Genomic DNA, 27,106 nt, shown 5'->3' on the forward strand with positions numbered 1-27,106 from the left:
TAGAACGCTGCCCGGCACACGTAGGTACTTGCGGACTATGTGCACGCACACAGGTATGAATGACGCATCCTTCACTACTGGACAGATTTTTTAACCCCCTCCCCCCCCCCCCCCCCCCCCCCCCCCCCCCCCCCCCCCCAGGAGAAGGGCTCCGGACTTCTCCCTTCAAGGAGGACACTCACCTTTCAGGGTAGCTACGGCTTCCCCCACTTGTCGCAGGAGGAAAGCCCCGTCTTCCACGTCTTTTAGAGTGACCACTCGGCTGGCGGATGTAGAGTCCTTCTTCAAGTCTTCAACAAAGTCTTCCAGCTCACTGCGAGGGGCAGGGGAGGAGCAGACCGGCAGATGGGGGTGAACACTGGGTCCGCAAAAAGAGCGGCTGCAGTAGCCAAGGGCTTGTCCCCGCCTCCCCGGGCTTCTGCGAAGATGGCAGCTCACAAGAGCGGCTCGGTCCGGCTTAAATATTCCGCTGGGGTGTAAGGCAGGTGCAAGGGAGTTTTCCCAGGGCCTGTTCATGGGGACACCCCTTCTTTATTTTTTATTTTATTTTTTCTTTATTTCTTTATTTCCAGTGGGGATACCGATGCCAACTAAGGGACGGGTGTTGTGCACTTTGTAACATGACAGAGGGGATCGACTGTATGCACTGTAGCGGGGCAAAAGGAGGGATCCCGATGGGTTTATATCAGCCTTCTCAACTTGGAACTTGGTATTTGGGGCTGGATAATCCCTCCTTGTGGGAGCCTGCCCTGTACAGTGTGGGGTGTTCAACAGCATCCCAGCCCTCTAGCTACTAGACGCTAGTAGCACCTGCCCCGAGCCTGTGACAAACAAGGATGTCTCTAGGTGGTGGGAAATGTCCTTGGAGGTGGGGAGGGAGAGGAGGGGAGGGAAGCAAACTTGCGCCTGATCAAGAACCTCTAGCTTACACTGATGATCTCATTAATAGGGACCGACTTTCCACTCCAAGCTACAGAGGAAAAATGATCACAGATCTGATTTCTGGTGTGTCTGTATGTGTAGGAGAGAGTGTGGAGAAACACACACACACCCACACACACACACCCTAAGGTACTGCTAGAGTTCCAACAGGACTGAATTAAGGTCTTCCGCTTCAAAACGCAAACCAACCAACCACCCAACCAAACGACAACGTCCTGTCTCCTGGGCACATTACTAACCCTGTCCTAAACACATGTTCGTATCACTTCCATTTGCCTGTAAACCGGACAACAGAAAGCTTCTCTCTTAAAGAAGGTGAAGGAAAAGGATGTTGAGAGATGAAGAACCACTAGGTGGCAGTAGGCGACCAACATTCCACCTGCCGCTAGCGCAGAGCTTAGAGCAGGGGAGGAAGACAGTGGATCTGGAAGAAAAAAAAAAAAAAAGGAAGGAAGGAAGGAAGGAAGAAAGAAAAAGAAAGAGAGAGAGAAAGAGGAAGAGAAAGAGAAATAGAAAAATGGAAAGAAAAGGAAAAAGAAAAAAAAGAAAAAGAAAAAGGAAAAAAAAAAAAAAGGTCTGCCCGGACCCTTCCCTCAAAGTGGGCGCGCAGGCGGGAGTTACGGATGTCACAGCCTCTGCGGGAGGGACTCGGGCGGGATGCTATGTATGTTTCACAGGGGCCTTGGACCAAACAACAAATTCATCCGCCACAGAGAAGCGGGATGGGGCTTTTGGTGACGTCTTTTATTCTGTTAGGGAAAAGGAACCCAGCTGCCTGTGATTCCTTCAGATGAAATGATGCAACTTCAAACCAAAAGGGAAAGCCTTTTCCGCTCCCTGTCCACACCGTGAGCTACGGAGAGGTGACCGGTGTTCTGTGTCCCACCCACAGAAACTTCCTACAGCTGCCACATCCCTGAGGGGAGGACGTGTGCCGTCCTTCCAAGGAGCTCTAAAAATGGCGCCTGTGTGTTATTTGAAATGAAAAGTTATTTTCCATTTCATCATCAAACTGAAATATTAAGAGTGCACACAGGACACACTGTCGAGTCCTTCCAAGTTTTGAGGGAAGAGCAAAGACCCAAATGTTATCACGGTTCCATTAAAAACCCACCAGCTTGCCAGGCTGTAATTAATAGTCCTAGGAGCTATCATCTGACCCAGAGTCGGTCTGCCTAAAATTCTATTTTAATCTCTTCTACACAGTGTGCTTCTTGGATTTCATAACTCTGCACACAGGAGACCCCTAAATGTCACAGCTTTTCCTTTGTTGATCAAGGAATACATACAAAAGTGTACTGATATTATCGTATACAACAATGTCACTTCTGTTCACACGTTCATGCTGTTAGAAAGCAGTCGGATCAAATGTGTTCCTTCACAACGTAACAGAGATCAGGGAGCTAAAATGAGTGCTGAAAACAATTTTTCAATATTATGTACTCAATGTGACTTTTGAGATGTGAACTCTGCTCAAAGGAATGCCAGATGTTCCCAGATGCTGTGGTTTACATGTAAATCTGTTCTATTTGTGTAAGTTGCTTTTCCTTCTACCTTAGTTAAAAAGAAGCATCAATTTGTTGAACTATGTTTCATCTATTATTAGAAACCCAATTATTATTTCCAAATGGAAACCCACCAAAGAGAGAGGATCTTGATTCAACTTCTCTCCATAGTTCTAGACCCAAATTTCATTTCTCTGCCATCTGAATGGCTCACCAGCAACTTACCCTAACGTGACGCCCAAGGGAATTTATTTTCCTGTGTGTCTGTGTGTGTGTGTGTTTAAGGACAAAAACAGGGGAAGGGAGGGGAGGGAGAGGAGATAATTGTTTTCCTAATGTTCCAGAGTTGAAATTTCAGGCTGTCTTTTGTAACCCTCTCTCAGTCGTTACTCGGATCCCCTACTCAGTCCCCTGCGTTTGATTTCTCTTCCCATTCCTATTTCTCCTCTTTGATCCAGGCCTTACTGACTTTTGACTGACTGTTACTGCCCTTCCAATAAGGCTTCCCTGACATTGGTGTTTCCCCCGCCATCTGTCCTATACGTGATCACCAGAGGGACCTTTCTGAAATACAGCTCTGACTTCACTACCTCCTTGATCAGAAAACATCAGCACCTCCTCCTCAGGCCAGCAGTAACTGTCCAATGTTAAGACATTTCGGAACGTCCTCTGTAGCTTCCTAAAATGCACATTCTCAAGCTCCATCCAGAGATGTTCTGAACCTGGGGTTGGACCCAGGAGCTTTCAAGAAAAGCCAGGGATCTAGGTGATCTCGGTAAACGCAGGCCCCACGGACGTCAGCAAGCATGCTGGGCCTGAGTGTGGTCTCAGATACGGGCAGTCACCGAGCAAACGGGAACGGCATTACCCACATAGGAGACACGATCTAGACCCACATTGGACCCCGCTCTCCTGGCAGAATGCATGACCCGAAGTTCTCCAAGGACATCTTGTGCCTTCCCCATCCTGAGACAGGCTGGATCATAGGCTTCCTCTGCCCAGGAGCCCCCCATCCCCTTCCAGTCTCCACTGACGGAACCCCACCTGTCCTCCAGGCCAGCCTGGTTCAGTTTAACAAGCCACTTGTGACCCAACTACACACAGGGCCTGGGCCTGGGCACACATGAATAACTTCAGGTTCAGTCTTCTTGATCCCTGGGGCCCAGAGGAATCTCTCTTTTGTGTGGGTTCACCCAGCACCTGTGAGTCATCTGTTTTGTGCTCTACACATACTCATACGTTTGGCTTCATGAGACTGGAGTTCCTCAGCAGCCCCGTGCCTGACTTCCCCGTGTGGGGCCCGCCCACAGTGTCTCCCCACCGTACGCTCCCCACTCTGCTTCCTATCTCACTCTCGGGCGGGGCTGCTGGTCGCAGGCTAGGATTGACGCTGAAGATGCTTTTTCTAGGCCAGAAGCAAGAAAATGTCCTTTTTTCATAATTCAATTGGAAAAATGACGAAATATTCTGAAAAGGCAATATATTTTTAAAGACGTTTTCAAGAAGAATCTTAACACCTCGAATGAGACAACTGGGCTGTCACAAAAACATTTCTGACGAACAGCCTTATCGCCTCACGGTGGGTGATCGACTGTCCACAAATGCATCGACTACGTAAGATTTTGGAAGGGATTTTGAGATGTCCGTCAACGGTAGCGAAATTTCATTTTTGAGGAAAGTAAGAACTCTATAATTGATTTCTAACCCCCCTCTGGACGGCTACTGAGAGGAATATTCTATTTTTAATGAGACACGCGGGGTTGGCATCTGAGGAGTACAAGCTCAAGCATCAAACAGATTATAGAATTAACCCTTTCCATCCCTTTCCATGAAGACTTCTGGACCTTCTGCTCATGAGAAGAATGCAGAAGTTGCCTCTTTATATTCCCAATTGGGGAGATTTAAGAAGCGAATTACTGACAGCAGGAGAACGCAGAAAAATTACTATTCATGATCCTAGAAGGTGAAATCATTCTATGATAAACATTCATTGCATAACAAAACATAGATTACCATAAAAGATGGGCCTGCCTTAGTGACAGGGGTAGAAATGAACTGCTCGTTTCAATAGTGGGACTTGATAGATGCTTTCAATAAGAACCTCACGGAAGATGGGTAACTTTTAAGGAGGCATCTTTCATTCCTGGATCACACATACTTTACATCTGAATTCTTCTTTTGCGCTTTTAACTATCGTTGAATAATAGGAAGATAATTTTAACACTGTGATTTTGGCTATTCGTTTTCATTTACTGAGATTAAAGGCAGACTCCCCATTTATCATCGGGTCTTGCCATTTGCTTCCTTTCATTTGCTGTGCTGCTGAGCCCTACAAAGGAGCATGGTGCTCCGGCTTCTCAAGAGAGGGGCGCAGGTGAACTTTCTGGGTCTGGATAGCGCTAAGGGTCCACGGAGGCCCGGAAGGGATAGGGCTCTAACTTGCACATAGTAGATGCTCAATAAAGAGAGAAGGAGAGAGCACCACCAAGGAAGGGCTTTGTCGTCGGCGAGGACAGGGCCCTCTCCGGGTTACACAGCGTGACACGCGACAGGTGTCCCGCACTCACCACAGCTTCTTGACAATCCTCTCCTCCTCGTGTAGGTATCTCTGCCTCTCTTGCTCCACCAGGACGCGTTGTCGCTGGACGGGGTCCTCCAGCCTCTTCATGGTTTCAATCACTTTGCCACTGATTTCCAGCTCAGCCTTCTTCATCATGGCCCTCAGCAGTTCCTGGTTCTGTAGCTGTCAAACAAAAGAAATCAACCTCAGCTGGGCTCTGGCTGCCTGAGAGTCTTGGGAAGTGGGTCTGGGGAAATAGCCCTGCAGCTGAGTGTTTATTTCCAGCAAGAAAGGGAAGGAAGTGACAATTGTGTATAATATTGCTACTTTAACCACCGTCTGGGGTTCGGCTGCGAACTGACCCAACCAGACGTTTGTGTCTGTGTCTGCAAAAAAACAGGAGCCTTTCTAGACTCTGGTCAGTGCCTTGTGGGCAACAGGCATAAACTCTCATTGACGTGTTTTTATAGGGAGCAGCGGAGAACACCAGGTTTGGAGCCAAGCAATTGTTTGGGATGGTTTTGTAGACCTATAGAGGCACCTGGGAATCGTTTGCAAGCCCCGAACTAAAACACAGAACTAAGCGTGTGATAACGCAGAACCCAGTGGCCCAAGCCACCCTCCTTGCACCCGTGTGACCTCAGGAAACATCACTTTCTCTTTCTCAGTGCAAGACTTCAGCTGCAAAAGTGGGACCTTTAGGAGTACGGCTTATGGTGTTAGGGGAACATCTGTAACGTTGGGAGAGCTACTCCTTACACCAAAATACTTCTTCCTGCCTGCTCTGGCCTCCTCCCATCACAGTGCCCAAAGTACCCTTATGACTTGGTCTTTTAGATCTCAAAGGCTTCTTTTTTTTTTTTAAACCTTTGACCCCCTTCATCCATTTCTCATACCCCTTCCTCTAGCAACCACCAGTTTGTGAGGTTTTTTTCTTTTTTTTAATTCCACCTGTAAGAGAGGTTGCATGATATTTGTCCTTCTCTGACTCCTTTCACTTAGCATTATGTCCTCACGGTCCATCCATATTGGCACAAAAGGTAAGATTTCATTCTTTTTTTAATGGCTGAATAATATTCCATGGTATATATACACCTTCTTTTTATACTTTTATTTTTTAATTTTTATTACTGAAGTTGACATCCAGTGTTATATTAGTTTCAGGTGTACAGCACAGTGACAACAATTCTATACACTCAGTACTCAGTACAGTCAGTGTAGTCGCCACACACTATTGTGTCAACATTACTGACCATTCACCCATTGACAGACACTTTGGTTTCCATATTTTGGCTACTGTAAATAGTGCAGTAGTGAACACAGGAGTGCATACGTCTGAGTTACTATCTTTGCTCTAAAATACCCAGAAATGGAATTGTCGGGTTATATGGTAATTCTACTTTTATTTTTTGAGAAACCTCCATGTTGTTTTCCACAATGGCTGCCCAATTTGCCTTCCCACCAAGAGTGCATGAGGATTCCTTTTTCTCCACATCCCCACGAGCATTTTTTACTCCTTGTCTTTTTGATACTAGCCCATTCTGACAGATGTGAGGTGACTGTGGTTTTCATTTGCATCTCCCTGATGATGAACAGAGTTGAGTATCTTTTCATGTACCTGTTGGTCATGTGTCTTCTTAGGAAAAATATCTATTCAGACCTGCCATTTAAAAAAAACTGAATTGTTTGGGTTTTTTGGTATTGAGTTATACATACTCTGGATACTAACCTCTTATCAAATACATGATTTGCAAATATTTTGTCCCATTCAAGAGGCTGCCTTTTCATTTTGTTGATGGTCTCCTTTGCTGTGCAGAAGCTGTTTACTCTGAGGTAGTCCCGTGGATTTTTTTCTTTTGTTGCTTCTACATTTGGTCTTAGTTTCAAAAAATCATTGCCAAGACCTCTGTCAAGGAGATTACCACCTGTGTTTTTTTCTAGGAATCTCATAGTTTCAGGTCTTATGTGCCAGTCTTAAATCCATTTCAGAGCCAATTTTTGCATTTGGTGTAAGATGGTGGTCCGGCGTCATTCTTTTTGCATGAGGCTGTCCGGTCTTCCCAGCACCGTTAAACTGAAGAAACTGTTCTTTCCTTATTGTCTATTCTTGGCTCCTTTATCATAAATTAATTGACCATATATGTGTGGGACCATTTTTCTGGGCTCTGTATTCTATTGCATTGATCTGTGTGTCTGTATTTATTTATTTATTTTTTAAAAGATTTTATTTATTTATTTGACAGACAGAGATCACAAGTAGGCAGAGAGACAGGCAGAGAGAGGGTGAAGCAGGCTCCCTACTGAGCAGAGAGCCCGATGCGGGGCTCGATCCCACAACCTTGGGATAATGACCTGAGCCAAAGGCAGAGGCTTTAACCCACTGAGCCACCCAGGCGTCCCTGCGTGTCTGTATTTATGACAATACCGTACTATGTTGATTCTTATAGCTTTGCAATGTTTTTTGAAATCAGGCCATGTGATGCCTCTAGGTTTGTTCTTTCTCAGGGTGGCTTTGGGCTCTTTGGGGTCTTTTGTGGTTCCACTTTGGATCAAACCCCCAGCCCTGACTACTATGAGACCTGGGCATGTTACTTAGCCTCACTTGGTCTCCATTTCCTTGTCTTCAAGGATGAGGAGGATGGATTCACCTCCCTTGCTAGAGCTTGTCTGAGCATTGAAGGAAATACTGCTCGATCTTGAACAGGTACTCAACAAATGTAGACTTGGCTCTGGACTATTTCAGCGTTATCAGTTAGAAGAGAATCTGTGTCCCTCTTGCTTATACAGGTCCATGTACCCAAAATCACGTGATCACAGACCCCTGAAACAGTACTTGATGTTGATGGTTGCATCAGTACCTATATAGGTACTGATGGTTGCAATGATGATGATTCCAGATGAGCTCTAAGCCTCTCGGCAATTCACTCTTTTTTCCTGGATTTTACGCAGGCTTGCATGCATAATATCACAACAGCCATATAGTTTCCAGAGCACTCTCTTTTATGAGCCTACAGAGTATACCATGTGGCTTGCACCTGACTTCTTAGGAATCTAGTCAAATACTTGAGTCCTGTTGCTAAGTCCTGCATTCAGTATTTCTCTGGGGCAGGACAGTTCTCTGATAGCGTATCCATCAAGGGCATTTCTTCGGTCAGCTTTGAAGACAGTAGTTACATTATACCTATTACATTCTCCTTAAAGTTTCCCTGAAATTTCAATGAGCTGTTACTGGTTTGTTCTGTTCTGTTTCCTGGTTTCATGGACGGTAGGACAACTACTGTGTATCACCTCCGGAGAGTGAGGTCTTTGTCGGCTGTCCATTACTATGTGCAAATGCCACGTGACCCTCAACTCAACACTTCTCCGTGTCATCCAGTTTTGCTGAATACAGAGAAAACATTTCAACATGGGCAACAAGCAGAGCCACCATCCTGTTCCAGGCCCAGCTCTGTACCGGTGGGCCATCTGGAAAGAGACTGCCTGCGTTCAGTTTCTAGTTTTACCCCTCAGTAGCCATGTTGTGGGCAACTTAGTAATCTCTCTGTGTCTCTCCATAAGAAGGGGCAATCTTCGTTCCTATCTCAGAGGCTGGGAAGGGAGATTCAGTGAGGGAATAATGTGCTTATCACAGCGTCTGGCACAAACCTGGCCGCGGGGGTGGGGCCTGCCATTTTGTCTGGGAGGGACCAAATAAAAATGGGCCACTCTTGGGTTACCTTCTTTTCTTTTCTTTTTTTTTTAAAGATTTTATTTATTTATTTGACAGATAGAGATCACAAGTAGGCAGAGAGAGAGAGAGAGGAGGAAGCAGGCTCCCCGCTGAGCAGAGAGCCTGATGTGGGGCTCGATCCCAGTACGCTGGTATCATGACCTGAGCTGAAGGCAGAGGCTTAACCCACTGAGCCACCCAGGCGCCCCTTGGGTTACCTTCTTGAATGACTCATAATTATGCCCTCATTGTTTCTGCTAATCACGTGTTTTTATTGTGGTCTTAAAAACAGCCACTATATTGCTGAAAGTCACCATGTATGGAAACAGTGCATGGAGGGCGAGTTCCTCCCTTGCCCTCTGGAGTGACAACTCTGCCTACAAGGCATGGGGGAGTCTGGCCCTTTCCCACATCACCTGTCTCCTCCCATTATAGGCAGCTGGCAATCCCTGCTTTAGCCACACCAACGTCCTTTCTGGCCTTCTGACTGGCTAGGCTCCTTTCTGCCACAGGGACTTTGCACCTGCAATATCCTCCATTTCTGCAGTGACTCCAGGACATAGGGTCGCTCACAGCAGGTACTTGATAAATACTGATAAATGCACGAGTTAGGCAGTAATGCCAATGATGATGAACAACGGAGAATCTGAAATTCCTTCCTTGACGGTAGACATATGGGCTGGCCCACAGGCTCAGATATGCCTTGGGCTCAGCTCTCATGCCCTGCCGTGCTCTGACAACAGTGTTGCTGAATACACATGGCAACACTGCCAGGTACCAAAATGACACGTTTAAATGATGCGGGGTCGCAGGTATGCACGGGATAAGTAAGTAGATGATTAAGTGTGTTGAAAAGTGACTGACACCTGGGTCCTACCCCCAACCCCCAAGAGATTCTGATTTAACTGTTCTTCTGTGCAGCCTGGGCATGGGGAATTCTTTCAGCTTCTCAGATGATTCTGATGTGCCACCAAGGATAAGTGTAACAGCCTCCCCATTCGAGAAAAGGACTCTCTAATGGAGAGATGATATCACTGTGCCATGAGCTCGGTACACAGCCCTCTGTCCCGAATCCTCCCGCCAAACCCCACAGACAAGTTCCAAATAAATTATGGTCCCATTAGCAGTGGGTATTAATAGTGGCTATCGGGTTGGAAATTGCCACTGGAATATTTAAAATTCTTAAAATTGAAATTTGGAAGATGGGAAAAGGGAAGCCCAGAGGTCATGTGACTTGTTCCAGGTCCCTCAGTCATTAAGGGCAGAATCAGGGTGAGAATTGAAGTATTTTTAATTCAACCCGGTAATTTTTCAAGCCCCCCAGTTGCTCTGCTAACAAGGCAGGGACATGTCTGTTTTATTCCCAGCCACAAGCCCAGTTTCTAGCACACAGGAGGTACTGACACATATGGGCCGTACACAGGAGTTTCAACCGGACATTACTTAGAAACCTACAGACAGTGGAAGAACCGCAGCCGCAGGTAATACTTGAGTTATTGGGCTGGTAACATGGCAGACGGCATTTAAATTATTTCACCTGAAGAGAAGGTTTGCCTGGCATTCCGGGTTATACAATCCTGCTTCCAGAAAGAGGGGCTTACCGGAATCAGCTGCAGGGACTAGAGAGGGAATTTTCCATAGCACAGTGCCGACACGCAGGCAATGATGCGCTAGTTAATCATGAAGGAATACTCACGGACCCAGGTTCTCCTTCTGTGTTCCTCTAGTCCTCGGCCCCCCTGCCTGGTGCTCTGGCCACTGTCCCCAGGACACAGGACGCCCCTGTTCATCCCATCACTGTGTGAAATGCCAAGCTGAAGGCAAGATTTAGATCCACATCTTTCTCTAAACGCTTCAAATAAATTAGTCATCAGCAGTTCATATCATTACATGTACTTTTGCTTAGCAATGATAGCTACATGTCAATTAACTTAAAACCCCTCTATTAAAGCATCCTTTACAAACAATAAAATATCCCCATTTTAAGGGCACATGTCAGTGAATTTTGATAAATGTATAAGCACCGATGTAACCACCACGAAGATAGACGGCATTTTTTAATACCCTAGAAAACGCCTTTGTGATCCTTTGCAACCAGTCCCCCCCAAACCCTGGCCCCAACAAACCACCAATCTACTTTCTGTCCCTAAAGACAAGCTCTTCTTCTCCTCCACGGACATATACATGAAATGACACAATATGTAGTCTTGTGGGTGTGGTCTCTTCCCTTCAGTATACAGGTTTCGAGATCTGGTGTGTCACTGAGGGTTTCAGGAGGTCATTTTTGTTAACGCAGCATGGTGTTCCATTGTGCGTGTAAATCAACTGCATAGATTTACACTGTACATACTAACATTTTTATATGTTTGCATAGTGACTTGCTTCTGGTGATCCTGATTTAATTCACTTATTTCTGGTAGCAATTTTTGTAGCCTTTTTGATTCCAGATATACACAACCATATCATTTGTGCGTAAAGCCAATTTTACCTCCCTATGGGGATGCCTTTTCTTTCTTTTTCAAGCCTTATTGCACTGGCTAGGATCTTATGTACAGTATTCAATAGAAGTGAGAGAAGCCTTCCTTGCTCTTGTTTCTGATTTTATGGGAAATGTGTGTAGTGTTTTAGCATTAGTGATGTTTTCTGTAGGTTTTTCAGACATCCTTTATCAGGTTAAGGAAGTGTCCTTCTACTAGAGTGCTGAATGTTTTTATCATCAGCACTGAATTTTGTCACATGTTTTTTCTGTATTTATTGAAATGGCAGGATTTTATTCCTTTTTCCCATTAATGGGGTTAAATACATTGATTCTTTTTTTTTTTCTCATATTAAAACAATCTTGCAAACAGGTGTCATCCCATACCTGGGATAATATCCTATACCTGGGATAAATAGTATCCTTTTTATATATTGCTGGATTCAACTGCTAATATTTTGGTAAGGATTTGTTATGCATATTTTCATGAAGGATATCGGTCTATATTTTCTTTTCTTAAATTATCTTTGACTGGTTTTGCTATTAGGGTAATGCTGGATTTACAAAACCAGTTGGGAAGTGTCCTCTATTTTCTGAAGGACAGACTTCTTTCTTTCTTCCTTTTTTTTTTTTTTTTTCAATACTGTAAAAATGTCATTTCATTGTTTCCAGACTTAACTTTGTCTTTTGGAAGAATTGGGTGGTAATTCTTATTTATATTTCTCTATAAGTAAGGTCCTTTTTCTTTTTCTTTTCTTTTCTTTTCTTTTTTTTTTTTTTTTAAGATTTTATTTATTTATTTGACAGACAGAGATCACAAGTAGGCAGAGAGGCAGGCAGGCAGAGAGAGAGGGGGAAGCAGGTTCCCTGTCGAGCAGAGAGCCCGATGTGGGGCTCGATCCCAGCACCCTGGGATCATGACCTGAGCCGAAGGCAGAGGCTTTAACCCACTGAGCCACTCAGGCGTGCAAGTAAGGTACCTTTTTCTTTCCCCCTCTCGCTGCCTATAAGATTTTCTATTAATTCCTCTCCTCCACCCCAGGGGTCTGTTGAACTTTTTTTGGTCTGTGGATTTACAGCTTTCATCACATTTAGAAAAATTCTAGCCACTATTTCTTCTAATGTGTTTCTCTTTTCCTCAGACCACTTAATATTGTTCCACAAATTAAGTTTTGATTCATTTTCTCCAGTCTTTTTTTCTTTATACTTCAGTGTGAACAGTTTCTATTGCTGTTTTCAAACTGATATTTTGTTTTGACAGTAATATATCTTCTATTAAGTCCATTCAGATACTGTTTTTCAGTTCTTGAAAGTTACACTCAGATTTTTTTTTATATCTTTTTCTTGTCTTATTGTGTTCATGTTTTTCTTTAAATCCTTGAGAATAATTATTATAGCTGCTTTAAAGCCCTTGCTGCTGTTCTGGTTATCCCTGCAATTAGTGGTTGCTTCCTATCAGTCAATTTTTAAGGTTATGGATCACATGTCTAGTAATTTTTGACTGAGTGCTGGACAGGCAGTTCTGGGTTGAACTGATGGTTCAACCAATGGAGTTGCTCTGGCAGATGGCTCATTTACTTGTGGATCATTTTTGGTCTTTAGGGGCTTGGTTTTAAGCTCCGTTAGGGTGAGTCTAGGACATTCTTTACTCTGGGACTAGTTTAGTCCTGAGACAGGAACATCATTCTTCTCTGATCTTTACTGAATGCCCCAGTGACCAGTGAAGCCTCTTGACTCTCGCTTGTAAAAGTATGGACATCTCCCAGCTCCGTGTGACCTTTGGGTATTTTTTTTTTTTTTAGCTTAAAGCCTCCCATTCTACTTTTGCCTGGCTTGGTGATCTTTCTCACTATACATGTTTGGCTTATTATTCAACAACAGACCCCAGGTTTATATAGTCTTTTCTTTGTAGAGCTTCCTCTTATTTGGTATTCTACTCCACAAATTCTAGCTGTTTCAGCTCTGTAAAGTTTGATCTTGTCTTCTCAATTAGGCTGTCAGTGCTCTGCTCAGTCATCCCTTTCTACATCATGATCTGAGAATGCCCTCAGGCAGAAAGCTGAGTCAAGTGTAGGTTTCACTTCCTTTGCTTCTGTTCTCCCAAGGATTACAGTCCTGTGTTGTCTGTCATCCAATGCCTGGAAATAGTTGTTTAATACATATATATATTTATTTTTTAGTTTTCTAGTTGTCCACAGTGGGAAGGTAGGTACTGTTACAGTTACCCCCTCATTCTGGAAACATAAATTTATTATAAATGCTATGCTTTGACATTTTTATAAAAATACTCAGAAATAATGTTCTTGGCCATTAAATATTTCATTAAACCAAATAACTTGCCCCATCAACATCCAGAGACTAGAAAACTGCCTAAAACTAGTTCTACGCACCTCAAAATAGGTATGTACCTCACATACTAAATCCTGATTTCTTAGGTAAAACCTAAGACTATCAGTCTAACCAACAGTGTCATATAATGGGACTGATTTTCTGTCCAGCAGTGACACTGAAAAGTAGTTGTACTATAAATCAGAGGTTTCCTGATGATAGCCAGACCCCAGAATGACTCCTGACTACCCCATTAAGTTCTCCAGGCTGTAGGGAACAATGTATAAGATGCTGGTCACAACCACTTGCTATCTGGGAGATGACTCCCCATCTTAGACAGCTTCTGTGAGAGTCTATCTAGGGCTTGGTAAACTGTATGACACTGAACTAGTTCCATTAATTATTTCTGACCAGTTGGAAAAAACAGATCGGCTCAGCACAGGCCAAATTCTGGTGTGCTTTTCTCAGGGACACTGTCCCATGATCTTTTTTTTTTTTTTTTTTGGATGTCAGAAGTTAAATGAGATTCTGGCACATTTCCATGAGGTACTATTTTATTTAAAAAGACACCTTAAGATAACTGTATTGAATTATATCATTTCAAATACAAGGTCTTTGTGTACTGCTATGTTTCTTTTTTGTGTTGGTATTTTACCTCCTTCCTCTCTTAGGAAAACATAGTAAATTCTCAGTAGTCTTAAAAATAGAACGCTAAGTTCAGAATAACTCCCACTTAAAAAAAAAAAAAATTTATCAGGAGGCAGAATAAGGAAACAGGAGCCGGGGGTGGGGGGGGGAACCTCTGGGAATTAAAGAAGTAGGATATATCTATTCTCTCTTTAGGCCAAGTCTCATCTGGCCCTCACAGAACTTGTATCACATTTTCTAGAAGCTTATATCTCCCCTCAGCCCACAGAGAGGGACAGAACAGCAATCACTTTGGTGGACATGGGATTACTTTGGGAAAATCCAGGTACTGTGGCACTTAGGAAAAAAAAAAAAAAAGATGATCTCATCACTTAGGAAGAGCAAACTTTTTCTAAATCACACCAGAAAAGGTAATAGATAAAGAAAATCATCTTTTGAAGGAAACAATTGTTAGGTAGAAGACCTTTACCTGTCGCCTGTCCATTGTTGCCTGCTAAGTGCTGACCCAGAATGGAACATGACAACACGGAAGTTCCATATAGCTCTTGTAGCTATTATAACTAAGTAGAGAACACATTCTATTTGCCACTGGGAATGGGGTGCATCTTTTGAAGTCAGGGTTTTGATGTCGTCAATTGTGTCTTTCACACTTACAGGGTGGTGGCTACCCCATCTGCTTCTGCTTCACCCTTGTGATAGCTGAGATCTCAATATTTCTAAGAGGCATCTCAAAGGACTGAGGGTTCATAATACCCACAAGCATTACCCCAGAACATTTTAGAATCACCAGTGCCTGACCTCTGGTTCACAGCAGTGTAGTCAGACTCTAGCAGGGGTGCCCAGGTACCGATATTTTTGTTAAAGGCCTCAAGTGATTCTAACAGGTAGCCAGGATTGAGAACCACTGTCTTAGACCAATAATTCATGTGAAATCGGATAGGAGGGAATTACACAAAGAAGAGTTTCAGTGGTCTTCTTCATCTTCTGCTTAGCTCCTTGTACCTCCCTTGACATTCTTTTTGCCCAATTTAAACTACCCATCCCACTGTGTCCTCATCAAATTTCTATCCCTGAGAATAATCCATCAATTCTGAAAATAAAATGCTCAAATAGGATATGCTCTACAGTCTAGGATTTTCCAGTGATTTAATTATCTAATTACTAGAGCCGGCTGCCAAGCACAAAAGATTTCATTCAGTTTCACTATTTTATAACACAGTTCAAAGAACATTTGAATTTCTAATTCAATTTTTGTTCTTTGGAGACTCCTCCACGGAGTTCCGTATATTTCTAATGATAGTTCCATTCTTGGACTTATAATCACGTTGGGGTTGCACTTCCTTTTCAGTGTATAACACATACGCCGAAGGAGAATCAGTGCTGAGATGGCTTAATTATTCTAAACTGGTTTTGTCTTAAACAGACAGACTCCCCTGATTGAAAAGACAGGAAGGAAGGCTGATGGGGACACAGGAAATACAAAGACTGAGGTAGAAACAACCACCATCGGCTGGGAAACAAAATGTTTAAGCCTCCCCTATGTCTCTGCTCTTTAGAACTGCACACACGTCAAAGCTCAAGAGAGTATTTGCTTTGTTCTTTATAACCCCCCCCCCCCCCCCGCCCCCGAGCCAGAGAGGCCGAGCAATCTCGGGGCAATAAAGGAACCTGTGTGGTTAAGATAGCATTCCCAGACCTTGACCGAAGAACCACATTGCTTGAGGATGGATAGTTCTGAAAGGCGGGTTGTGGGGAACCCCCCACCCCTCACTGGCTGGAAAACCAAACAAGGCCAGGGTGATGCTACAGGCACACATGTCACCCTCCATATTGAATGAGCCACACTTCAGAGGAAGCCTGGTACTTAGACTAAAGCAATTCTACCTACCCCCCACTCCCCCAACCTCGCCATGCCAACACCTGCTTGCTTTGGAAAGCACACTCAAGATTTAGGAATTCTTCTTGTGAGGGTCCAGGGAGGAGAGATAATTCCAAATGGCCAGCAGGTGGCACTAATGGGCAGTAGCCGCGTGAGGAGGGGCTTACCCTCCAAAAAAAATCCCAGGGAAAGACCTGGGACCCAGCAGACCCATTCTGGCCAGCACATTTGCAGGGTACTAAATCATTGGTTTTTAATACTTTCCAACATTTTTTAGAATGAATACTAAAATTTCATATAAAACCTCGGTTTCCAGAAAAACCCTAGGCTCTAGTGCTGTTGGGTTGCGAAATCACCATCTTAGCTTTAACTAGGTGGTGAGAATTGTAGGGATCAACCATGAGTGAGCAGAATGGGGAGCGAAGCTGTGATAGGAAGCCCTTTCCCTGACACCACCCCTCCCTTACCAGCTCCGAGGACACCACACTGTTTAGAAGATGAGTTTCCTGAAGTCAGGAAGATCCCCACATGGAGCCCAAGCCCGCACCACATCCTCAATGACCAACCTGCCCCAAAGGCAGGGGGCATGAGGCTGACACAGGAAGCATCCCAGAAAGGTCTCAGAAAGCGATCTCATAAAGAAATGCACAGCCCCAGTTCCTTCTACTCAGAACCCCACAAAACATTTCTCTGCTTCATCAGACCAATGGGACGGATTCCCCCAGACTGGTGACACAGAGGGTCATTTTCCCTCCCTTTCGATTCCCGCACTGTTTGTATGTTACCGAATAAATGGGAAAAGGTAAGGAAAATATTATGGAACACACTCTACACAGATAAAATGCAGATGTGTTTCTCAGCCAGTCTTCCACGACGGCTTCTTTTCCTTATGAATTCATCCTCTATTCTAAAGTCATAGTTCTAAGTACATCACAGTTCTTTGCAAAAATAGCGCAGGTGCCTGTCCCACCTTTGCGCACGCTCACTGAGGAGGACCAAGGAGCCAAAACATTTGCAAGCAGGAAGTTTTAACTGGCTATTAGATGCTCCATGGGCTCCTTTTTTTCTAGCTGTCCTCCAAAAGAACAAATGTTTAATGGTTTTTCATGTGTAAAAGCATGCCTCGCTTACAGAAGTGGTAACAGACTGACTCGAGTTGCGGTAGAAGGATCTAGACCGATTTTGTGTGTGTGAGAGAGGAAACCATGCCTCGATGGGGCTCCTCTTTAGGTCTTTAGTTCGCCTTAGGAACACAGGGTGGAGAGAGCCCCGGGAAGGGGCTGAGGGGCTGGGAACGTTGGGGGAGGTGAGCAGGGAGGAGTATGCGGACTCTGGGGAGCTAAGCCTAGAGGACGCCCTCCATGCAGAACTGGGCAGGTACCTGGAGCTGTCGCATCTGCTGGAGCTGGAGCCTGAGTTCGGCCACACTCCGCCTCATGTCGAGCAGGCTCATGTGCAGAGCCGAGGGGCTGGCAGGCAAGGGCTGGCTGGACACCCCCGATGACTCCAGGGCGCCCACAGTCTTGCCTCCGGAAACATGCAGCGTTCCTAGGAGAAAAGAAGAGCCAAGAACTTCAGGGTCCCAGAAAGTGGGAGCTCTGAGTCTCATCCCGACACAGATCACCAGTAACTCCTTCAGTATGAAAAAATTTTAATTATGTCGGTCCTCTAAATGGCGGGGAAAAAAAAAAAGAATTGGGTTTAAATTATGGCACATTCATGCAAGGTTATATTATGCAGTCTGTAAATGTCATGTTGTAGAAGGCAGAACACAGAACTGATGCCACATTAAGGAAGCTAAATTTTTCCTTTCCCCCCTTTCCGTTCCCTACCCTTTCCCCTTCTTTCCTTCCTTCCTCTATACAAGTTTGCACAGAGAAAAGATTAGATGTATATATAACAAAGTATTAACATTCTTTCTAGCTGCTAGTATTCCATGATATATAAAAAATATATTTAATTCAAAAATATATATTTACTTACATATATATATATAAAATATATGTGTGTGTGTACACACACACACACACACACACACACACACACATTTACTTATTATTTTTTTAAGTAGGCTCCACACTGGACATGGAGCCCATTACAGGGCTTGAACTCATAACCATTAGAACAAGACCTGAGCTGAGATCAAGAGTTGGTCGCCCAACTGCCTGAGCCACCCAAGTGCCCTGAGTTTTATATATGTTTATATTTCTACTTTTTGTATCATTAAATCTGCATGACGAATATCTGTAATTTTATAATAGAAAATACATTTTTATAATAGAAAGTACATTTTTTTAAAGTCTGGGACCTAATACCAGGTGCTCACACGGTCGGATGTATTATCTGGACAACAGACACTTAGTTCTGGGCAGATTCAGCCCAGTCACCAAGGGGAAAGTAGTAAGAACAGGGTCTTCTTGTTTATCCCTGTGGGTTTTCAGACCAAAAGAAGCAGGACTTCTGTTCACATCTCGTTTACTGAGAAAATCAGGCATGGTTCAAAAATTCTCTAGGAGAGGAAACAAAAAAGGCAGCAGGAAGAAAATCTTCCTAAATAGTTTTCGAGCTGCCATAAACTTGTGCTTCTTGGGTCCAACTTAAACAAGCCTCATGGATTTCCTAAGTCCATCTGGGAAGGGCCTGATTTGACCGAGGCTGATTCAGAAAATGCCTCCCCAAGGATCTCGAGTAGCATTTACAGGATCAGCAAGGTACAGGAATCAAAAGGAAGTACCACTGTCTTCACAGGACAATGGAGTTCTCTGGAAGAAGCGTCCAGAGTAGACCGAATTTACATCACACACACACACACACACACACACACACACACACAGGCGTGAGCACGCGCACACACCCTCTTCTGGTTAGCTCTCTTTTTTGTAAAGGATAGTCTGCAATAGGGCAGGCAGGCCTTCTGGGACCAAACCCTGTTGCTGCTTTGCACACTCTGAAGTGGGTGCACACAGTGGCCTCTCTCTCCATCTGGGCTCAGCATGCGGGGAAATCCTTCCCCTGTGCACACAGCCTAGCCTCAGGGGAACTGCTGGGGCGGGGGCGGCAGGGGGGCTGACACGCCTGTGGGCCAGGGAGTGCTCACAGCTGTCCTCTCGCCGGCTCCCAGCAATGTCGATGGGCGCTGATGGTCCACCGAATTCCTCACCCTCTGAGGACCAGCCCTCTCGTGGCCCCCTTGGGGCAGTCAGGAGAACAGAATGGAAAGCATTGTAAGGATTTCCGAAGGGACCCCAGCAGGGCAGACAAAGAGCTGTTTGTTATTTGTACAAGCTGACTGGGTACTCCTACCATCCCAGCCATGGCTCTGACCTACGCTGGGCTGCTCTCCCGCATATCTGAAATCATCCCCCCGGAAGAGGAAGACTTGCCATCTCTGCAATGGTCCCAGAGAATATTCTCCAACTGGGAAGGTCTCCGGTACGAGGACATCCAGTAACTGCAGCATGTCCCAATGAACAAGCACCTTCGAGATCAAGGATTCCGAGGCTGGTCACAACACACTGGACGTTTTCCTTTTAGAATCAGCACAGGCAGGTTCTGTGCCCACAGGCAGAGACACACGCGGGCGTGCCACCAACACACACACGCACACGGACAGCATATGGCATCAGGTGTACCACAAACGGTACCATTGAGGTATTTCTCCAAGGAAAATGACACAGGGCTCATTAGCCACCCCCAACTTGGGGTTAAGAATTTCTCTGCTCTTCTTCAGCTAAAGGAAGACACACATGCCTTCTACGTCCCCTCTTCTTAACACGGTGAGGGCGATAGGGCACACACCATCTGGTAGAGCTGAATGCCAATCACTGGTTCTAAAAAGCATCATCTGTCCCCAAATTTCTCTACGGAATCCACACTCATCTGTCCAATTTCTTCACCATCTAATTCACTACATCTGGTTTCTATCTCCATCACCCACTCGGTGGCTCCCTGTGAGACGGCCAGCGGTCAGGTGTTAATCCCACAGATGTGGGGCCGATGTGACAGTGAGCGACATCGGGCTTTGCCTCACTCCCTTCTTTCTCAGTCAGTTTTAAACTCTCCCGTCTCCTTTCTTTTTACCTCTCTGCCACTCCATCTCGGACACTGTCTTTCCTCATTTCTTTCTCAGCCAGTCGTTTAAATCCTGGTGTGTTTTCTTAGAAAGCTTCTCCTCTCACCAGACACATTTCCCAGGGAGCTCACTTCTACTAGGACCACCTACAAATGTCTCCCACACCTTTGTCTCCAGCCTCCAGGTCTCTTCGCATGCACATACCAAGACCTTGACATTGATCCGGGGCTCCTCTACAAGCAGGTCAAAGTCATTATTTCTCTTCCTCTTCCCCAACCCTCTTTGTCTCCAGAGGCCTGATTTTGGCCAGTGGCACTATAATCCACTCAGTTATTTAAATGAGAATCTAGGAATTTATTCTCAGTATCCAACATCCTAGCTGTATGACCTCAGGTAGGTAACACGACCTCTTTCTCAGTTTCCTTATCTGTAAAGTGGGTCAGTGGGCTATGGGGAGGACCGTGGAACTAACACACGTGAACTGCTCATCCCGGTGAACCGGGCCAATGCAGGGAACTGTGATTACTATTTCTCTGAGCAGAGTGGGCAAGAGGAGACCCTGCCAGCCTCCCCGCCTCACCTGGGAGTGTCAGGCAGTAGAAAAGCCGAGACTCACAGCAACGGGCTGAGGTCAAGAGGCAGGGGCCCCGAAATCTTAAAAATGGAGCTGAATTTGGTGGGTGGGAACCAGAGTGTGAAACGAGCTCCCCTTCAGAGGTGATGCACAGGACCGGGATGTGCTCTCCACACCCACACAGGAGGCACGCGCATTCTGCTCCCAGCGCGCCCACACTAGTCCGCACAACCTCACTCCTTTCTAATCATGTCCTCCTTCCCCACCCTCCTCCAGATCTGCCTGAGGTCAAGTACACTGTCAGAGGAATCTTATTAATGCAAATTTGATGCGAGCTTAATGTATCCTGTCATGACAGGAAGAACACGGGCTTGGAACTGGCGGGACTGGCCGTAACGCCCCCTGGCGGTGCGGCTCATATCTTCCTTACAGGATTATGTGTGTGAAATGACAGAATGTACAATATAAGACCCATGGTACGTCTTCGAAAGGGGAGGCTTCTTCTGTTCTCTTAGATCCACCGTAAACCCAATATTCCTCGAGTAACCGGAAATCTGGTTTTCCCTTTTTGATCTACCCTTGGCCCAAAGAGCTCCTTGATGTGTCTGTAATTCCGTGGACTTGACTACAGGAGGTGGATAATACTTTCGGTCTTGTAGCTTACTTCCCAGGATTCCAGAAGAATTAAAGCATTCTGCGCACTGTACAAGGCTGTGATGATAACAAAAGCCCCGTGCACCACGTCTAGCTGTGACCCATGAGAACGAGAGGGACCAAACTCAGCAGGGACACGGGGACCCGGCAACGGACGTGCAGCTGCTGGCAGCATCACCAACCGGCTCAGCCCTTGTGGAGGAGAAAACTGGCAGCGCGTTGCCCATGGTACTCACGTTCATCCCTCTGGATTTACTGATTCCACTTTGGGAAATGCTTCCCGGGGACATCACACCTGCTCCTTTCCCTTTGCTCCAAAACCATTACAAAATCTTTCGCAACAAAGAAGTGAAAACAACCTACACAGCTTTAAGGGGCACCTTAACACAAAAGAATGAGGTAAAATGACAGGTGGGGGCAGGGGAGACCACCACGTGAGTATGTGTCATGTGAGGACATGCGTTTAATGTTCTCATCTGGAGCATGGGAGTAACAACTTGTCCCCATCTAGGGGAGAGGCATCAGGACCTAATGAGTTCCGGCACGAAAAGCACCCAGAACAGTGCCTGGTACGTAGGAGACACTCACAAAACGTTTCCTGTGATTATGAGGATGATGTCACCCAAAGTGAAAGGGAGGAGAAGGAGAATGTAAAAGAGCGTGTGCATCTCCATTAGAACAACAGCATTGGGTACTCAGCGTTCCTAGAATAGAATCCAGGGGCCTGGAAGGTTGTAGCGTTCACTAGTTCACCAGGCCTCTTTTGTTCTCGCCAGCTTCGTGGACACGTAATTGACACAGAACACTGTGTAACTTTAAGATGTACAATGTGTTGATTTGATGATACACTTACACATTACAGTATGATCACTACGGTAGCGCCACCTAACATGCCCATCATATGTCCCGTAATTGCCGCTTCCTTTTTGTGGTGAGAACGTTTAAGATCTACTCTCTTGGTAACTTCCGAGTATATAGCTGAGAAGTGTTCTCTATAATCACAACGCTGTGCTCATAGTAGATGACCCAGAACTTGTGCATCTTCTAACTGGAAGCTGACACTTTTGACCAACTCCTCCCCATTTCCCCCAACTTTCAGCCCTGGCTAACCACCGTCTCACTCTGTTTCTTCGAGTTCAATAGATTTCTTCCCCCACTTACGTTCACAATAGATGAGAAAATAAATTAACCAACAGACATCTCCCAAACAAACTGGCAACTGGTCTGAAGCCAAGTTTAGCAATTTCCGCAAAATAATTCTCTGGCTGCGGCCAAGGTCACCGATTGATTTCTAAGTAAACCGACAAATCCCATGAGGCCTGGAAACACTGGACAATCCAGCCCGGCCAGCTTCACAACTGAACTGTCTGTACTTAGCCAGGGAGGAACAAGATCGACCAGAGGTCTCAGGGGCAGCCCCGAGATCTGTCCGTTCTACCATGCTGTGTAACATGCTGTGGCTTCCCCAAATTAGGGGTTTCACCCAACTGGCCACATGCTTCCTGTGTCATTCAGTAGCTGAACATGTCCCTGGTAATAATTTCTATTTCTAATCCAACGCAAGAGAAGATCTCATTTTCTTGAGAGGAGGCCTGCCTTGAGCCGGCCGCATAAAGTGGACATCAAATAAACGTGGATATTGGTGAACTCCACTGGGAATATAACTGGGCTTCTGGCAGGGGGGAATGCTGGCATTTACAAAACTGGCCCTGGTCGGAGCACACCTTCCCTTCCCACCTCGACCACGGGCTCCCTTCCAGTTCATTCCCATTCTTTAGCTGGGCTGAGCTCCTTCCTCCCTGTGGAACATTCCAATGGCTTCACTTTGCACTTAGAATAACATCTAAATTCCTTTCCCCAGCACTTACACATGCCTCCCTGCCCCCTGCCCCAACTCTTAACCTCATCTCTCACTCACCTAAGTAGTCCCCATTCATCCTTGGGGCCTCAGCCTCTGTCGCTTCCTCCGGGCAAGGTCTCAGTCGAGGCCAGATCTGTCGGTTAAATAGTCACCCTGCACTCCGTCTTACCACTCGTAATTACTTGTTCTGTATCTGTTTTCCCCATAGGCTTAGGAATTCTAGGCGGGCAGCCCTGTCTCAGTGATGCCCACTGTCCTTGCCCAGTGCCAGGCACACATATTTGTCGGATGTGGGACCATATACTTGAATAAATGAAAGAAGAGTGAATGGACGAAGAAAAACGGAATGGAGAGGACCAAAGGGCTTAGGCCACGCCCTCCCCCTGAATTAATTAGTGACTACTCTGGAATTTCCGCATTAAGCTGGGAAGGGGTAGTGGTGGTGGTTGGGGTTGTGGGGGGGGGGGGGCGTGATCCAGAAAGCCTCTGAAATCCAACCAATTACGCAGCTCGGAAATGCCCCGAAACCACCCAAAGCGAATCCAAGGCAGCCCGCCGAGGCTCGGAAAAACACTTACCTGCGCTATCCGTGTGGCTCTTACTGGCTGTGGTTTTCATCATTTTCTCGCTGAATAAAAGAAAAAGAGAGTCAGCTACACAGTTTCCAAATTTTTTCTTTTTTTTTTTTTTTTTTTTTTTTTGGCCCCTTCCATTCACTAGTCTAAGCGATTAGCGGCAGCTTGTGATGGTATCAAGCAATGAGGGTATTTGAGCATCAGCATCACCACTGGCCGGGATGGAAGAGGCTTCCCAGGTGTGGATTTGCCACTGCGGGTGGAATGCAGCGGAGCAGCACTCATGACTTTCAGATGGGGCGGACGTGGAGACGAGTGGATGGCGCTCGCGGGCACGGCGCTGGTGTCTGTGAAGCCACATGCACTGGGAAGCCCATTTACCCTTCTTGGGCCAAAGTGTTACCTTCGACCAAGAATTACCAGAAGGAAAACAAACAAACACACCATGATTCATAGAGATGGGAATATTTTCAGCCTTGAGATGATTACAAGAAAAACGGATTTGAATGAATGGATTATCGTAATGATTAAAGAGAAACAGATCGAATTATTTTTCATTGGTTTGCTTTCTTCTTTTTACCTAGACGCATCTTTGCTATTACTTGTAATGGGCCCTTTAAAAAGCGCCGACTGAACAAGGCCAGTTAAACTGGCAATCTGTTTCTCCATGGCTTGCATCCTCTCTCTGTAAAACAAGAGAATTGTTGGTTAAAGCTATTATTGACTTTCAGACTGGTTTGTCTAGGTGAATGATCCGCTGAGGGTTATAAAATGGACCACCTAGGAGGCTGCCAAAGTTCATCCCATCCCGGCCCCAGGGACGTGAACAGCCTACAAATCCTTGCTGGGTTCAAGATTCAATGATCAGAGTTTAATATTAACCCACTGAGCTCACTGAAAAAAAAAAAAAAAAACAACACCAGACAGAGGAGCCAGCCCAAGCCTCCTGGAAAACGGAAAAGTGCTTCCTTCTGAAAGGACTCTGTTTGCCCGCAGGGTTTTTGTGACTTTCTGCCCTGTTACTGCAATTTGATCGCTGATACCGGCCATGTCCTAGGCTAGCTGGGGCCCGGTGGCACAGACTTGCAAGCTGTCCTCATGGGCTGGGAGGCTGTCACCTAGGTTTCCGTGTCAATGATGGAGACGCTGGCCGAGTGAGGAGTACAAATTGTTTCACAGCCCAAGAGCGACAAAAATGGATGTCTCCGAAGGAAAAACAGGACTGGAATCACTGTCTGACTTGGGGGAAGGTGCTGCCGAGTCTAATGTTGTAGGAACCTTAATCTGGGGGCTTTCACAGGATCCAGCAGGAAGACGAATATCCCTGACAACTTGACCATCTCAAGACACAAGTGAAAAATCCCCCCATGAGGAACCGTGCACAGACACTGCCCCCCTCTGTCTGGGGCTCTCTGAGGTCACGGCACCGTCCGTCTGGCCTTTCACACAGGCTCCCCTCTCCGAGCCCTGGCCAATGGCAGTTTCGCAGAACGATGACCGTTATTTCCAGCACGTGATAAAAACACCACCACAACAGAGTGACCTCCCCTGACCAAGGATGGTGGGCAGCAATGGTTGTCACTGCCAGTGAAATGCAATGACATGTACGTGGTGGTTTCAAACAAGACATGGAGACAGCGGAGAACAGTCTCAGTAGTGGGGGTACCTCGCCTGCCAACGTATCCCCTCAGCAGGTGTCCCAGCGGGGGATGGCTCGAGACAAAGACGTGACCCCACTCTCCACCACGGTCCCCCACCCCACAGGCCCCTGGTAGTGTTAGCCCTGGGGATTCCTGTACTACAAATAGCATATTCAGACATCATAGCTTTTAAGCACAAGCCAACTTCTTTATCTGGTACCGCATGGAAAAAACATGGCGGCCTGTTCTTTCACTAGAGAACAAACAGCTGGTTGAGTTGGACTAATCCAGAGATGACGTATCTGTATCTCCAACTTCGCAAAGGTAATTCTGTCTGTACAAAAACCCTCTGGCCTTGCTTTTTGCCTTAGGAGTACAACCCGTAGCGCCATATGAAACACTGAGCTTAATTGCACAATTACGACTTTGACTTCACAGTCGCATGCGTTTTCTTTAGGTTAAAATAGGTTAGGTTAGGTTAGATTAGGTTCTGACACAATCCCGAGTTTCTTGGATGTAAGTCACGCGATCTGAATAGTCACTGGTTGTGAACACAGTAAGGAAAAGTATCCAGCTGACGTGTTAAATAGTATGATCTCTTTGCTCTAATGCAAGAAACTGCGGTAGAGAGAAAAAATTGCAAATAGAGTGGAAGTTCCTGGAGTGAATTTCCAGATGCTTCCAGGCAGAGTAGTGAAGGCTGAACTGAGCGGCATAGCGTTTTGAGTCTTACCTGTGTTTTTGGCCACCTCTCTGCCATTAGACAGTGCATGTCGCAAACAGAGAACTCAGTAAGAAATTCTAATCAAGAAATCAGGTTAGTAAACCTCCAATGGCAATCCCAAGTTTATCAGACCCAAGTGGCCAAGGAAAGATGGTGGTGGTCGGTCATGCTGCCTGCCAAGTGGGAGAAAAAGACTGAGACAAATGGTCTCTTGAGAAATGAATGATGTCCAGGAGATCTGCCGAGCAGCAGAAGAAAGTCGTTCTGGGTCCCCATTCTTCCCACAGTAATGCTGGAGTCAAGCTCATGACCTCGAGTAGAGGGGCACTCAGAGATCCTTGAGATGATACTAGTTCACAGCTCTTACTCAATCCTAGGCACATGCAAAAGATCCCTCCTTCCCTCCCTCCCGCCCACCCCGCCTTCCTTCCTTGAGTGACACCTCATTTTTAGAGTCTAGGCAGCCTTGGTTAGGAAATGGCTTAAAGGAGCCTGTGAAGCTGGAGCGTGGGATAGGAAGGCACGGTGGCAACCCAACCAGACAGGCGACAGCGATGGTGAGAACCAGCTAAGTCTACGACTATAAAGCACTGAGTGAGAACCTGACAGGAGGAAATGGCGGAAGGGATTCCAACACTGGCTCTGGGCGCAACCCCGAACAGGTCCCTTTCTGATCACTCTCTGGTCACCAGCTTTCATTACCCCGTTTGCAAGGGACGGCAGCAACATCAAAAACCAAGCAAAGCGCCTGAATCATTCAGAGTCAGAACACCGCTCTTCAACTGATTCATTCCCATGGGTCCTCTCCACACAGGCGTCCGAAGGGCTTCGTACATGCCTTTCGCTTTTTCCTTGGCTCAGTGGGTCCTCAGCTGCTCACTGGGCTTCCCCGCACAGTGGTTTTAGGATGCAGAGAAAGATGACACCCAAATCTCACTCCACTCTTCCTTCCTCATCAG

General features: G+C 45.9%; 1 protein-coding gene across 4 annotated transcripts in view; it reads right to left on the reverse strand.

Moving 5' to 3' along the window:
- LOC111155567 (KIAA1217 ortholog) overlaps positions 1-27,106 on the reverse strand; it is a 289,167-nt gene that overhangs the window by 20,253 nt on the left and 241,808 nt on the right. For 2 of the 4 annotated variants that reach the window (XM_022515812.1, XM_022515808.1), the window contains exons 7-11: positions 24,364-24,468; positions 23,787-23,836; positions 17,429-17,595; positions 5,015-5,190; positions 183-313 (exon numbers count right to left, since the gene is read on the reverse strand). In XM_022515812.1, the coding sequence (XP_022371520.1) occupies positions 183-313; positions 5,015-5,190; positions 17,429-17,595; positions 23,787-23,836; positions 24,364-24,468 (629 nt within the window). The remainder of the gene's footprint in view (positions 1-182; positions 314-5,014; positions 5,191-17,428; positions 17,596-23,786; positions 23,837-24,363; positions 24,469-27,106) is intronic. The other 2 variants (XM_022515809.1, XM_022515811.1) reach the window with 1 other exon arrangement.

This window comes from Enhydra lutris, unplaced genomic scaffold (assembly GCF_002288905.1).
Source record: "Enhydra lutris kenyoni isolate GAN:26980312 unplaced genomic scaffold, ASM228890v2 scaffoldscaffold42, whole genome shotgun sequence".
Lineage (NCBI taxonomy): Eukaryota > Metazoa > Chordata > Mammalia > Carnivora > Mustelidae > Enhydra > Enhydra lutris.